The sequence below is a fragment of the Bos javanicus genome, chromosome 3 (assembly GCF_032452875.1).
Source record: "Bos javanicus breed banteng chromosome 3, ARS-OSU_banteng_1.0, whole genome shotgun sequence".
Lineage (NCBI taxonomy): Eukaryota > Metazoa > Chordata > Mammalia > Artiodactyla > Bovidae > Bos > Bos javanicus.
Window position 1 is genome coordinate 42,601,335 of NC_083870.1, and position 14,168 is coordinate 42,615,502.

The 14,168-nt window shown below is 37.5% G+C and overlaps 2 protein-coding genes across 6 annotated transcripts in view; one reads left to right on the forward strand and one right to left on the reverse strand.

Annotated features, from left to right (window-relative positions):
- Nucleotides 1-7,972, reverse strand: part of LOC133244211 (craniofacial development protein 2-like) — a 76,619-nt gene extending 68,647 nt beyond the window's left edge. For 4 of the 5 annotated variants that reach the window (XR_009735332.1, XR_009735330.1, XR_009735331.1 and 1 more), the window contains exon 1: nt 7,883-7,971. The gene's annotated coding sequence lies outside the window, so the exon portion shown is untranslated. Of the gene's footprint in view, nt 1-7,882 lie in introns of all 5 variants that reach the window. The other variant, XM_061411039.1, reaches the window with a different exon arrangement.
- Nucleotides 7,973-8,489: 517 nt separating this feature from the next.
- DPH5 (diphthamide biosynthesis 5) overlaps nt 8,490-14,168 on the forward strand; it is a 46,596-nt gene continuing 40,917 nt past the window's right edge. Inside the window, exons 1-2 of the mRNA XM_061411042.1 lie at nt 8,490-8,624; nt 11,994-12,118. Of these exons, the coding sequence (XP_061267026.1) occupies nt 8,490-8,624; nt 11,994-12,118 (260 nt within the window). The remainder of the gene's footprint in view (nt 8,625-11,993; nt 12,119-14,168) is intronic.

Sequence of the window (14,168 nt, forward strand, 5' to 3'; positions counted from 1 at the left end):
CATAGGGATTCTCCAGGCAAGAATACTGGAGTGGGTTTCTGTGCCTTCCTCCAGGGGATCTTCCCAACCCAGGCATCAAACCCAGGTCTCCTGCATTGCAGGCAGATTCTTTACCGTCTGATCCACCAGTGAATCCCAATATACAAAGAAGATGAGATAAAATAATTTGGGCTCAGCTAGTAAAGAACCCACCTACAATGTGGGAGACCTGCGTTCGATCCCTGGGTTGGGAAGATCCCCTGGAGAAGAAAACGGCTACCCACTCCAGTATTCTGGCCTGGAGAACTCCATGGGCTGTGTAGTCCATAAGGTCACAAAGAGTCAGACACAACTGAGCTACTTTCATTTTCACAAACCTGAGCAGCAATCTTATTACATGCTGTCTAATGAAGACTACTCTTTAAAAGTGCTACTCTAGTACACAATGATACAGCACATAATATTACCTTAAAATAAAAACAAACAAAAATCAAGTAACACAAGATCCAGGGTATGTACTCAAGAAAGAGCATAGCAGGTGAACAACAGTTTAAGAAATTGAAAACTGGTCATTGGGCCGGCAGGTGCAGCTGGGCAGGCTGTATGCAGTCTATGTGAATGGCACTTTTGGTGCACTACCTGCTCAAAGGTACTCAGTAACCCTCAGGGTTTCAGACAGGTGAGTATTTAACTTTGTGGGGTCTCGCTTTGCAAAAGGGAGCTCACTCAGGGGGAGATGCATTTGAAGGCAAGAAATGAAGTCAAAAGACTGAAATCGGTTGTATGGTTTGGTCTCTTGAAACAACAGGACAGAGATGCTGGTCCTTAGGAACTAGGCATAAGCAAGGAATCAAGATTAGTATGACTTCTGAGTGTAATTTCTATGTAAGATTATTACAGCTTCTTTAAGAAAAGGACTGGCCCCAGACAACACAATGCCATAATCCCCTCAAATATCCCCAACTTACTGATGGAGTTTAATTGGTCATAGACCAAAATTATTAGGACAGGAAATAATTGGAAGGAAATGTCATTGTATCATTATTAAAGGAAAAACATTTGTCTTTTTTTAATAGTGATTAATACCACATTTGCTTCCTTTCATTATAAATAACATTTCAGCTACATTATAATTTTTAAAAGCTTTGTGCTTTAGCTTAGAAATCTGTACATTTTCTGAGTATAAATATACTAATGGCAAGTTCACTTTTTGGGTGAGGGGAGAAGAGAGAATGGTCCCAAAGTACAGCTTTAGTTAGACACAGAGAAATCTTGTAGAAACCAACTGATCAAAAAAAATCTTTGTTTGGTAATATATCAACTAATGTTAATTGTGTAGCACACTGAAGGCCTTTTGATACACACTTTACATACATTACTACATTTAATCCTCAGAAAACATCTAAAGGTAGTAATATTTATAATGGCAGCTAAGAACTGAATGATTACTTAGTACAAGACACTGTTCAGAGCAATTCCTATGCAGTATTACTGCCTGTAATCCACAAGACAGTCCTATGAGGTAAATACCTTTATTATTTGCATTTTACAGATAATATATCTAAGGATTCAGGAATGTTCCTAAGGTCACACTTTTAGCACGGAGGGCCAGAATTCAAGTCTATTAGTCTGACTTCAAAGCCCAGGTCCTTAATCACAGCTTTCTACTGCTTCTGCAATTGGTATTCATGGCATAAACAGTATCTTTGAGACTCAGACCCCTGCAGACCCCGGCGTCGTTAGTCCCCGGTCGGTCCGATAGCTCTGAGGTGGAGCGAAAGGACAGATTTTCTTCTTATTCCCGCCCCTCTTCGTTCCCCACCTGCCACGTACTGGGCCCGAGCTCTCGCTAGGCTTGGTGGGTCAGTGCGATTGGTCGGGGCCCGCGCGAGTCTGCCAAATTTATTTAAAAAAATAAATAAATAAACAGTATCTTTGATACTACTGTTGCATTTTATCAAGTGCCTATTTAATGAATTAAATATTATTATTTAATAATAATATTATTATTTAATGAATGTTCAAAGAGAAGCAATAATCAGAAGTGAAGATAAGATTAAAATAGATTCTATTAGAGTCTGGATACCAATAAGCCATTATTTTCATAAAATGTAATGAACTTGGAAAGTGAGGTGCTGAAAATTGCTGGAAAGAAATAATGCTACTCAGTTACAGCAGAAAACTTTACTGTAAATCAAGCAAAAAAAATCAAATAAAATAAAATAAAGTGCAAAGAAATAAGGTTAAGATGAATCATGCCCTATGCCTGCCTGGCATTTAGAAAATGAAAACCAAATCCACTCCAGGAAAATTAAGTTTGTGGAAATTCTGCAACTTGATATAGACAGGGGTTTAATTTTGGTTAAAAGGGTTTCTAGATTTACCACAGGAAAAAAACTGGCCTCTAAGTAACAGAAGTGACCATATTATCTGAATAACTCAATGTCTACAGAGTTTATTAGTGTACATATTTAATAATGACAAGAACTTACATGGTTTAAAAAAAAACACTGGGACGGCCCAGAGGGATGGTATGGGGAGGGAGGAGGGAGGAGGGTTCGGGATGGGGAACACATGTATACCTGTGGCGGATTCATTTTGATATTTGGCAAAACTAATACAATTATGTAAAGTTTAAAAATAAAATAAAATTGGAAGAATAAAAAAAAAAAAAATTTATATTCTGGTTATGCTAAAAAAAAGTACTCTTTTAGTCATCCATATTGAGATTCTGAGATTCATCCAGGCTGTTTTATGTAGCAGTAGTTCACCTTTTTAATTGCTATATAGTATTGTATTGTAGAATGGACTACAATTTTCTTTTTAATTGTTGCTGAGTACCTAAAATTCTAAAAAATTAATTGTTTACAACCCAAGTGAACATTTTCTCTGCTCGTCAGATTTTGTTTAGTAGAATACAAACAAAGTTCACCTGCATGCTAGCTTTCTTCTACTTTGAATATTAACATATTGGTAGGCAACACATATTTGGTGCCAATCAAGTCTACAGTGTAAAAGTCAATGACAGAATGATAGAAGCAAAGTTTTTCTCAGAAAAAGTACCTCAGAGTATAATAATAATGTTTGCTTAAGATGACTCTTGTGAATCAATAACATAGTCCACCTAGAGGTCTAATTGAACGATGTCAAGATTTCAGAGAACTATAGTGAATGAGGAAAAGAATGAGAACTAATCTTGGTGGAAGATGAGTCTGATTCTCATAATCTGATAGACACTGTAGATTACCATAAAATTAATTTCAAACCCCATATCTGCCATTATTGATTGAGTCTTTACTAAATGCCTAATACTGTGCTAAGCCCTTAATACGTATTCTTTCATTTAACCTCATAATAATCCTATGAAGGATGGTATTATTACCTCTATTTCACAGATGAGACAACTGAAGTTTAGAAAGGGAATGCGCTACTGAAACCATATACAAGTCCCTTTGTCCCTGTCTTTTGAAGTAAAACACTTCCCTGGTGGCTCAGATGGTAAAGAACCTGCCTGAAATGAGGGAGATCTGGGTTTGATCCCTGGGTCAGGAAGATCCCTGGAGAAGGGAATGGCAAACCACTCCAGTATTTGTGCCTGGAGAATTGCATGGACAGAGGAGCCTGGTGGGCTAGTCTATGGGGTTGCAAAGAGTAGGACACAACTGAGTGACTAACACACAACCAGTTTCCACTGAGTCTCCAAAGACTCGCTCAGTAGTTAATGATTAGGAAACGTGAAGGTACAGAAACAAAGAATAGACATTGGCTTGGGAAACTGGTAACAATTTAGACTACAGATTGTTATCAGTAATCAGTTACTATGATTCTTTCACATGGCAGAATCACTGATCTCACAGTTCCCTAAAAGATATAAAGGCCTGACACACATTCTTAAGCTGTCTTTAGAGGATGCAGACCCCCCACCAGATGAAAACAATGCCCACAAGCACACAGACCCTAGACCTGTTGAGACCCAAAGGTTGATGAAGCTTGAAACTTCACCTTGATGTCAACCAATCTGAGAACTATGCATAAACTGATCATGTCTCCTCCCTTACAATGCCTTTAAAACCCCCTTTCCTAAGCACCTATATAAATGCCAATAAAAATTAATTAAAAACAACAACAAACACTCACCTGAAAGCCACTGGGGAGTCTGGGTCTTTTGAATATGAGCTACCCACTCCCCTTGCTTGGTGCCCTGCAATAAATGCTGTACTTTCCTTCACCACAACTCAGTGTCAGTAGATTGGCTTTACTGTGCACAGGCAAGCAGACCCAAGTTTGGTTCATTAACACTACTGGGCAGAAACGCCTAAATTTAAACCAAGCTCTGAATGCTATCAAAATCTGAGTTCTTAATCATCATCCAAACTTCTCTCTGCATAATTCTTCCCTTACACATAATATATTTATAATACATTACTATATGTAGATGTGTACTCATTCATTCAACATATATCTACTGAGCATACATGCCAAACACTGTTCTAGTTTCTTTCACATTAGTAAACCAAATGGAACAACAAATTCTTGACTTTCTTGTGCTTATATTCTAGGATGGCACAGACAATAAACATAATAAATTAGTAAATTACACAGTTATGTTAGAACGTAAATATGTGCTCTGGGGGAAACAGCAGATGAAGTGACTGAAACTGTCAGTTTTATACAGGTTAGGCCTCACAGAGGAGGTAAAACTGGGGCAAAGACTTCAAGGAAGTGCAGCCAGGAACAAACAGATATCTGCGGGGTGGTGGTGTGGAGAACACCAGGAGGTGAGGCCAGAGAAACAGAAGAGCAGTAAAATGCAATCACATGTGTACTTACGTAACTCCGGTAGAAACGCAACAAAATAATAACATAAGTTGACAGCTGAGTGGATGGATAAACATGTGATTGAACACATATAGTGAAATGTTAAAACTGTAAAACCTAGGAGGTAGCTATGTGGATATTTACTGTAAAACTGTTTTAACTTTTCTATATGTTTGAAACTTTTAATGATAAATTGTTGATGGAAATGCAGTCATACTTGAAACCTGTTTTAAATGGCAAGACAGAAATCAAACACACAGAAACATTCTGCAAAAGAAAAATAACACCAATTTTTTTCTGCTTATATTTGCTGAGGTGGGGAAGAAAAAAGACTGCCATAACATGTTTACTTTATCTACCTCCAGAAAAGTCCTCCAAATCCACACTCCTTTTGAGAAATGAAGGCAGGCAGAAAGGTGTGTTTAAGAATTCTATAGTGAAAGTAAGTTCCTTTGACTGAATTTTGAAAACTAAAACATGAATTACTTCTGTATTTAAAAATACAGTATTTCTTTACCAACTCAGAATAACTTCACTTTCAATATAAATCTCCTGAAAATAGATAAAGTATACCTTCCTTTGGATTACAAATTATTCTTTATGGCAATGTTCTTTCCCTGTGAAGCCACCTTAAATCACTCAAGGAAAATCTGAAAACTGAAACATGCTAGAAATGATCAGTACATTGGAAAATTTACCTACTCAATAGTGAGCATATAAAGTATACATGATATGTCAGGAGCCTTTCAACATAAATGACTTCCTAAAGTATCATAAGCAAGGCATGTTTATGTTTGATAATTTCAGCAATGATTTTTGACCGTCATCAAAATATCACTCTCTGCATTTCATAAAGACTGAAAAAGAAATCATTGTAACAAAGAAATTGCTCAGCTAGTAGTGAATAATGACCTATTTAACAAACATTTATTGAATACCTACCATGTACCAGACACTGTGATATGCCTTAGGGATGAGAATATAAATAAAATATGGCCCCTGATTTAATGAAATTTATGGTTTGATAAAGAAGATACACAACTACAAAACACCTAAATTGACCAGTAAGTATGTGTAAGGAGTGTTATTGTAACACAAAGGAGATACCTAACCTAACCTAGTTTTAGGATCTCTGGGACTACTTCTTTGATTTAGTCTTAAAGAATGAGTAGCAGGGATTTAGGCAGGAGAAAATGGCCAAGGGTATTCCATGCTGAGGTGGCTGCCTGACTAAAGACAGAAAGGCACAGAGCAGCATGTTTTGGGCACAGAACTAGACAGCTAGAGAAAAAGCTCATGGTAAGTAGTGGAGACTATAGAGGTAGAGACTATGGAGGCTATAGAGGTAGACAACTGTCACATCATGGTTGATCTTGTGGGACATGTTAAGGAGACTGGACTTTCTCTTGGCCTCAAAAGGATTTAGAAGGGGAGTGACACTGTCAGATTGTATCTTAGCTCAATCTCCTTGGCTCTTGAGAGAAGGATGAGTGTGAAGGAGACGTGGTGACCAGCTGCAGGAGTGGCATAATGAGGACCTGAATCAAGATTGTGATGGTAGCCATGGTTTCTATTGAGAAAGACCAGCAGATTGTCAGATTAAAATGTGAGGTGACTTCCAGGTGTCTGGCTTCGATAAGAGTCTATAGATGGCAATGTCTTCCAATCAAAGCAGACAATACAGAAGGAAAAACTAAGTTGAAAGCTGATGGGTTCAGCTTTGGATGTGTTAGATTTGACATGCCTCTGGGTCACTCAGATGATTTCCAGAAAAAAGTTAAATACAGGATGCTGAGGAAGAGGTCTGAATGAGAGGTGAAAATTTGAGTCTGCAAAACATAAGAGATAACCTGAAATCATGGTAATGAATATTACGGATTTTGTTTCTTAATGTAGCCATTCTAATAGGTGTGCAACAGTAGGAATGGTTTTTAATAATTTCCCTAATGTCTAATGATGTTTGGCATCTTTTCAAATGTGTATTTGCTACTCAGGTAACTTCTTTGGGGATGTGTCCATATTTAATTTTTTCCTATTTTTAAAATTGTTTTCTTACTATTGTGTTTTGACAGTTCTTTGTATATTCTCAATATAAGTCCTTTATTGGATATATGCTTTGCAAATATTTCCTCCCAATGTGTGACTTCAATGTTTTCTGAAGACCATCGTTTTTATTTTGCTGAAATACAATTTTTTTTTTCTTTTCTCTATCATACTTCACGTGTTGCACCTAAGAAATCTTTGCCTAAATAAGTCACAAACCTTTTTCTCCAGTTTTCCCTCGGAAACTTGAAGTTTTCCACTTACATCTATGAGTGAATTTATTTTTGTTTATTATATGAGGAATGAATCTAACAGTGACAGTGGATAGAACCAATCATTAAGAGTGTACAGAATGAGAAGGCCAAAGCCTGGATGAAATTCAGAGTGAAAAGATAGTCAAGGCTAAAGGAAGCAGAATTGAGCAAAAAAGCACTGTCAGAGAAGCATAATGAAAATTCTGAATAATCAACATTGCCTGCTGAGATGTGCAATGGAAATTGTCTTTTTAACTTGGATGAGGTCATTAGTGACCTTAGGAAGAACATATTCAGTCATAACAAATCATCTCGGCATTGGAACTACATTTAACCAACTTTAAGAATTCCCCCTGTGGAAGCGTTGTGGCGAGGTCTGAAATCCGTGAGCATTCTTAAAGGTCACTTCTCGGGGCACAGGAGGGTTTTGGGCTTCCCGACACTGACGATGACTGAGGCAGATTCCAGTCACACACTCCTTGGGGCACTCCAGAATAAGGTTTCAGGGACAAACCCGAGGAATCACGGCCCCGCTAGGAAATCAGAACCAACATTCATCACCAGTTTTGCCAAAATGACAGCTCGACAGGAAAGCAGCTGGTTAAATTACAGCCGAAAGAAAAGGCGAGGATGGGAATGTGTGCATTAGGGCTATCTCGGGGCAGACTAGGGAAACCCCTTCCACCCGCCACCCTCTGGTCTTTCTGGGGGAAAGAAGGAAGGCGTGGAGCTCCTTGGTCCAACCTCTCGGCTGGCTTTCCTCGCTGGCGAAAAGCTCTTGCACTTACCTGGTTCCAGGCTGGGATGTTTATAAAATTAGGGGATCGTGGGCAGGCCTCGTCCTTTCCCAAAGGCCGTGCTGGGGAACTGGTCGGACTCCCCTGAACGGGTGAACTTTCGCCTCCCAGCCCCAGCACCCCGTGGGTCAACCTTAGTGGCGGTGGGACCGAGATGCCCTAGCCCGAAGCCTGCAGAAGCCACCCCTTTCAACTAGTCGTGAAATGCCGTAAAGCGGAGGCGCTTTGCGGCATTGTAGGTGAGGCCGGCGGCGTGGATCCTTTCTCCGGGTAAATCCTCCGCTTGGGCAACTACTTCTGGGGAACGGAGGCAGATAGGAATTTGGGGAGAACAGGGATTCAACTGTCGTTTTCTCAGCGGGTAATTGTCTACTCCTAGCGTTGTGTAATAAGAGAGAAAGCGGGTAGGGCTATTTAAAAACACTCCAGTCCTTATTTAAAAGGCGGGAAGTTCTTAAATCTCCCGCTGACATGCCGTCCCTCCTCGTGTTATTTTGGTTTTCGTTTTCATTACTAGATTTTAGGTATCCTCGGTGTAGCTGACACTTGATTTTCATATCCATTTCATCCTGCAGTCACCCTCCCCCTGTTATTTGAGATGCTTTACATGATTGGTTTGGGCCTGGGAGATGCCAAGGACATCACAGTCAAGGGCCTGGAAGTTGTCAGACGCTGCAGTCGAGTATATCTGGAAACCTATACGTCAGTTCTGACTGTAGGGAAAGAAGTTCTGGTAAGTGCTTAAGGCTTTCCAGCCTCCTAGGAAGACGGATATTTAACAGCTGATTCTTTTTACACTAAGCTGAATCGAATTTTTCAGGTCTCCTGGTTCAAAGCCTTTAAAATACATCCCCTTCTCATGAAGAATCTGAGGAGTACAAGAATGGCAATCATACACTAACCATTTGACTTGGAAAATGAAAGCGTGCTTTTTCTTACAAATCTAATTGTGTAGCTTTCTCCATTAAATAGGAAAGGAAAGTTATTTTACACTCCTGGGGATAGTCATCAGAATCCCTTATTTCGTGAGATAGCCAAGAAATCCTTTCTGAGTTGGGTGCTAATGAGGTGCTAACATAGCCTTAATGAGTTGGTTATGTATTCAGGGACCAAACTGAAGGCTTCCCCCTTTGAAGTATTTCCATAGGGAATGGTAATCACCTTTCTGTCTGTGTCATATCCAGAGAGATCTAACCTTTAAATAGGCTGTTCCCAGTAAAGCTTATACCCATACACTTGAATGTGTTAAGTGAGCCAGGAACTTGGTAACCATAGAATTTGCTAGCATATCATACATTTAGCTGGGTTTGGTTAAAGGCTCAGTAAATTTTGAAAGAGGGGTCAGATTCAGGTTCATCGTCAAGTTTCAAATAGAATGTAGATTAAGATGCAAAAACTGATGGCTATATTACAGGAGGAGGGAGAAGATTTTAGGATTGTCTGGTCTATCAAGTCATCCAAAGAAAAAGGTGACCTAGAGAATTTCCAGTCTTCTGGCCTCTCAGATTAACAGCCCAGGGAATTCTGAAGGTCTCACAGTTACTTTAAAACCTGAAAAAAAAACCTGAAGAAGGACTGCTAATTTGAATTAGCCATACTTTGAAATGAAAGGTGTGTCTAATGACCAGCTTTGATTTGTTGGCTTCAATTTAAGAGGATGGAGCCACAGTCTCCAGCTCAAGATGATAGAAATATTCCTTTCTAATTAGTTATCAGGGGCATTTAGAGTGAACTTAAAATCTTCTTAGAGAATATAGACAAATAACAAGTCAGTAGTTTTAAAGAACTGGGCCTGGTTTTATGTCTTCGTTCTGTCACATGTTAACATGTGACCTTAGACAAGCCCTTTAACTTTTGTTTCTTACTTTGTAAAAAGAGGATAGAAATGCCTGCCTTACAGGATTTTAGCATAGTGGACGGCACATTTCCAAACATCTCCACATCTCAATTCCTTCATTTGTCAAATGGAGATAATAACCAGTTGGAAGGCTGTTAAGATCATTTATTAGTGTATTTGAAACTGCTTTGCAAATTTAAGTGCTAGCTAAATGTTAATTTTGGTTGCTATGATTTTTAGAGTTTTTCCCACAAAAATATTTGAACAATTATTACTTATAGGGTGAAGATCTGGGCCTGGAAGGGGGATGGAAAGTGAGGGAAGCATGGATTAAGAGTTTGGGATAGAGAATGGATAAACAATAAGGTCTTACTCCACAGCAGTAAGTGAACTATAGTCAATATCCTTTGATAAACCACGATGGAAAAGAACATGACACTAGATATTATGCTTCTTAGAGCAGAGGTTGGGTATGTCCACACTGTTTGCAACATCATGCATAGAGCTTGGCATGGAGGTTGTACACAAGAAATATTTTTCAAATGAGTGAATGAACAAATTCATAAATAAATGGTTATGTTAAAAATAATGTAGTACCTGTCTATTTCTACTTTAGCAGTTTCTTCCCTTTTTTAAGCATTCTTTTTAAAGAGGATCAATCATTTGATTATATTGAGGTATTAATGTGTATTTCTCTTTGAGGATTTTTTTTTAAATATTCTGTTGTCTCAATTAGATAATGAAATATATCTTGAGTTAGGATAAGTGATAAATATGGAGTAAACATGATAGAAGTCTTAAGGAGAGAATGGGTTTTCTGTTGTTAAATCATTTATAAAAGATTGGATTGGATTACTGCCAGCATTAAGCTAGTAACATGTGATTCCTTGATCTTTAAGGAATCTTAGAAGTTCAGAAAAGAACATCATTTCTTTCAGCTTTAAGTAATCGTATGTGTGTTCTCTTACATATGTGACTATAAATGTTCTGCAACTATTAAGTTTACTGGGCTCACAAAATTAAAATAAGGTATATAAAATGAGTGATTAAGAAAAGATATGTGGTAAGTGGGAAAATAAAACATTTTTCATCCATGAAAACATTCTCATTGGGAACTTCTGGAACATTATCTCTAAGAAGATGTGCAATGAAAAGGAAAGGATCTTTTTTCACAATTGAGAAACTGATTGTAGTTAAGTATTAGGAAATAATTATCATTTGGAACTATTTAGCCTTTATCTTCAAATGCTTAATGATTTGTTCATTTGCTTGACAAATATTACTGAGTAGCTGACACTTTTCCATTATAGCAATCTTATAACTTTTGACGTATGATATAATCCTTATGACTAAAATAAATTTATTAGCATGTAAGAAATAGTATTTATCTATGCATCCACTTTTACTGTATTTGAGTTATATATTACTCCACAGGAAATCAGTTATAAGATTCGTGATCTTGCATAATAGGTTGTAACCACTACCCCATGACCACTAGCTCAGTCTTACATGCTGCCATTCTAGTTAAGGTCAGCCTCTTGGGTTTATGCTTTGGGGTTGAACTTCTGGGGATTTGTTCACAAGCAGTTTGTATGGAGATTTCCTATATATTTAGAATTCTTTTTTTTCTCCTACAACTCTGCCTTTTTTTTTTTTTTTACCAGAAACTAGGAAGTACAGTTTTAAATTAGTCTTTCCTGCAATTATGTAGGAATGATTGCTGGTTTTGTAAACAACTAAATCATAATTTTCTACTATTTCTCATTGAAATTATCTTTTATTTTCATCAGGGTCCCATAGATTTTCCCAAGGAAATTTTAATAAAACCCAACTACCATATATGTATGGTAAACATATGTTAAATAAACATATATTATTGTTTAATATATTTATTCTGTAGTATTATGTTTCTGAAGCAAGTAAGGCTCATGCATACATATTTTCTGTTTAAACTACAATGTTTGGCCTGGTCTATTAGACCCAAATTTAGAGGTTAATTTAAAATGCAAAAAGCCTCAGATGTTAGGAGGTCTACCTCCTCTTGGGATATTAAGATAGCCCCAAAGACAGAATTTAATTGCAACATGGTACAGGGTACTAGTTCATTGATGAGTTGTATTCAGGGATCAGTGTTTGGATGGTTGCCAGGATTTGCACCAGCCACAGACAAAGATTGTTTTGTGTGTGTGAGAGTGTGTATGTGTGTTTGTATGTGTTGAAATGGTCACCTGCTATCTCATTTTTATATTGAATTTAAATCTATAGGAAGAGTTTTATGAGAGAAAATTGATTCTTGCTGATAGAGAAGAAGTGGAACAGGAGGCAGATAAGATTTTAAAGGATGCTGATATCAGTGATGTTGCATTCCTTGTAGTTGGTGATCCATTTGGGTAAGTCAAAGCAGATACTTTGACTTTTAATTTATTTACTTTTTTCATCACTAAGAATTATTATATTTAGAACTTTGTCTTCCAGGTGCTGATAGGAGACTGTGTTTACATAGGCTCTGTCTAAAATTTTATAGTTTAAACTTTGGTTATCTTTGAGATTAATGAAGAAAATTTACTTGGGAAAGATGGCATCATGTATCACTTACATTGGTTATCAGGTGTCAAGTTTATGTTGTTGCTTCTGCTTTGTTTAGAAAGTCACTTAGGACATCAAGTAACAAAGTAGTATATTGTTATTAAATAAGTATATTGCATTATCAAGAGTCATACATGCCATTTATTTTGCAGGTAAGTGCAAGTGTCTTCTGCTTGCTTTGTCTTAGACTCCCCCCATTCCCGCCCCATTTTAATCATCTGCTATTTAGTGGTACTGCTATCACTTTACTTGCCTTGAATTTATCATTTATGAAGCCTCAGCTTTCAATTTCTTATATCCACTGGAAGCTCTGTTCTTGCCCACATTACTGCAAAGATGGGCTTGTACTTGTCTAGTCAAGCATCATCAATCTCTAATGTCAAGCCAAATAGAACAATTCTTTTTCTCCAGCTGGTGACCCAAAATTTATGTCACAGATTTAAGGAGCATAAGGACAATTAAATCACTTTGAGCCCACCACCAAGGATAGTTTTCAAAACAATGGAGTTATATGTACATGTGTCTGTCAAAAAGAAAATAATTTATATCAATATGAGGTTTCAGAGATTATGTATCATTATTATATTTGGTTGCAAATGGTATCCAGTCACTGACAAAGTCCAGGAAACCAATGCTACTTGAAGTAAGATTTGCAGACTGTTACCAGCCTATAAACTTACCAGTCCATGATGAGATAAGTACAGAAATTGAAGGTAAGCATTTAGATACTTTTATAGCAGTTTCACAAAATAATTTTATCTCTGCTGAAACTAATAATAAAATAATAAAAATAAGCAGCAAATAATCACAATCTCATTGATATTCTTAAAAGATCACTAAATGTGTGGGTGAATGGACTTTAGGGAAGCAAAGTAGCCCTGGTGCAAGAGAGAAAAAAGACAAATTGGGGAAAATTTAGAAGGAAAAAATGCTCAGATGTATGTAATAGATGAGGAAAGGAAAGAAGTAAGTAAGTATTCTGGCTTTAGTAACTGAGTAGTTGATGCTGCCATTTTTTGAAATGATGAAAACCAGCAAGGAAGAGGGCTGGGGGAAACAGGAATTGGTCCTGGAAACGTTTTCACTTTCATGATACCTGCTAATGGAGCTCAGGGGAGAATCTATCCTGGTTATATGACTTTTAAAACCATCCATATCTAGATATTTAATACCAGAGGAATGGGTGGAATTACTCTAGGAAAGAATAAGAGCAAGAAAAGAAGACCTAGGATGGGTCAGTCCCTAGGATGCTGGCATTTCATGGTCTCTCAAGAGCAGAGGAAGATGAAAACCATTAGAGTTGTGCTAAAGCAGAAGCCAAGGAAAGAGAATGTTTTAGAAAAGAAAGAGTGGTCAACTTTGATGTACTGCTGAAATGTTGAGTAGAAGACAAGGATAGAAAAGTCTGTGTAATTTAAAGACTTCTTGGAGGAGTCGGTGCTGGGGGAAGGTCTGGTTTAACAGTTGAAGATTGTGAGGTAGGATGGTGGGGAGTTGGGGAGAAAGGGAAATTTCAGTATAAATGAAAAAACCTGAGGTCCAGACAAAGTACTGCTGTGCTACTCAGAATCCTTCAGGGACTTAATGGCCTTAAGTCTTTTAACAGTTTATCTTTTTCCAAAAAGAGGCTGCTCCTCTTTTTGACTGTGGTAGAACCAAGCTATTTTGTAAATGTTTCAAGTATTCATTTTCTGTTTCTTTGCTCATACTGTTTCCTTAAAACATACTGTTCTTCCCAGTTTCTATTTAGTAAAATAATAGATTCTTTGAGACCCAGCTTAGATGCCACCTCTTCTAAGAATCTTCCCATATTTTATTCAGGAGTAAATGCTTTTTTTTTTTAAACTTCTAGCG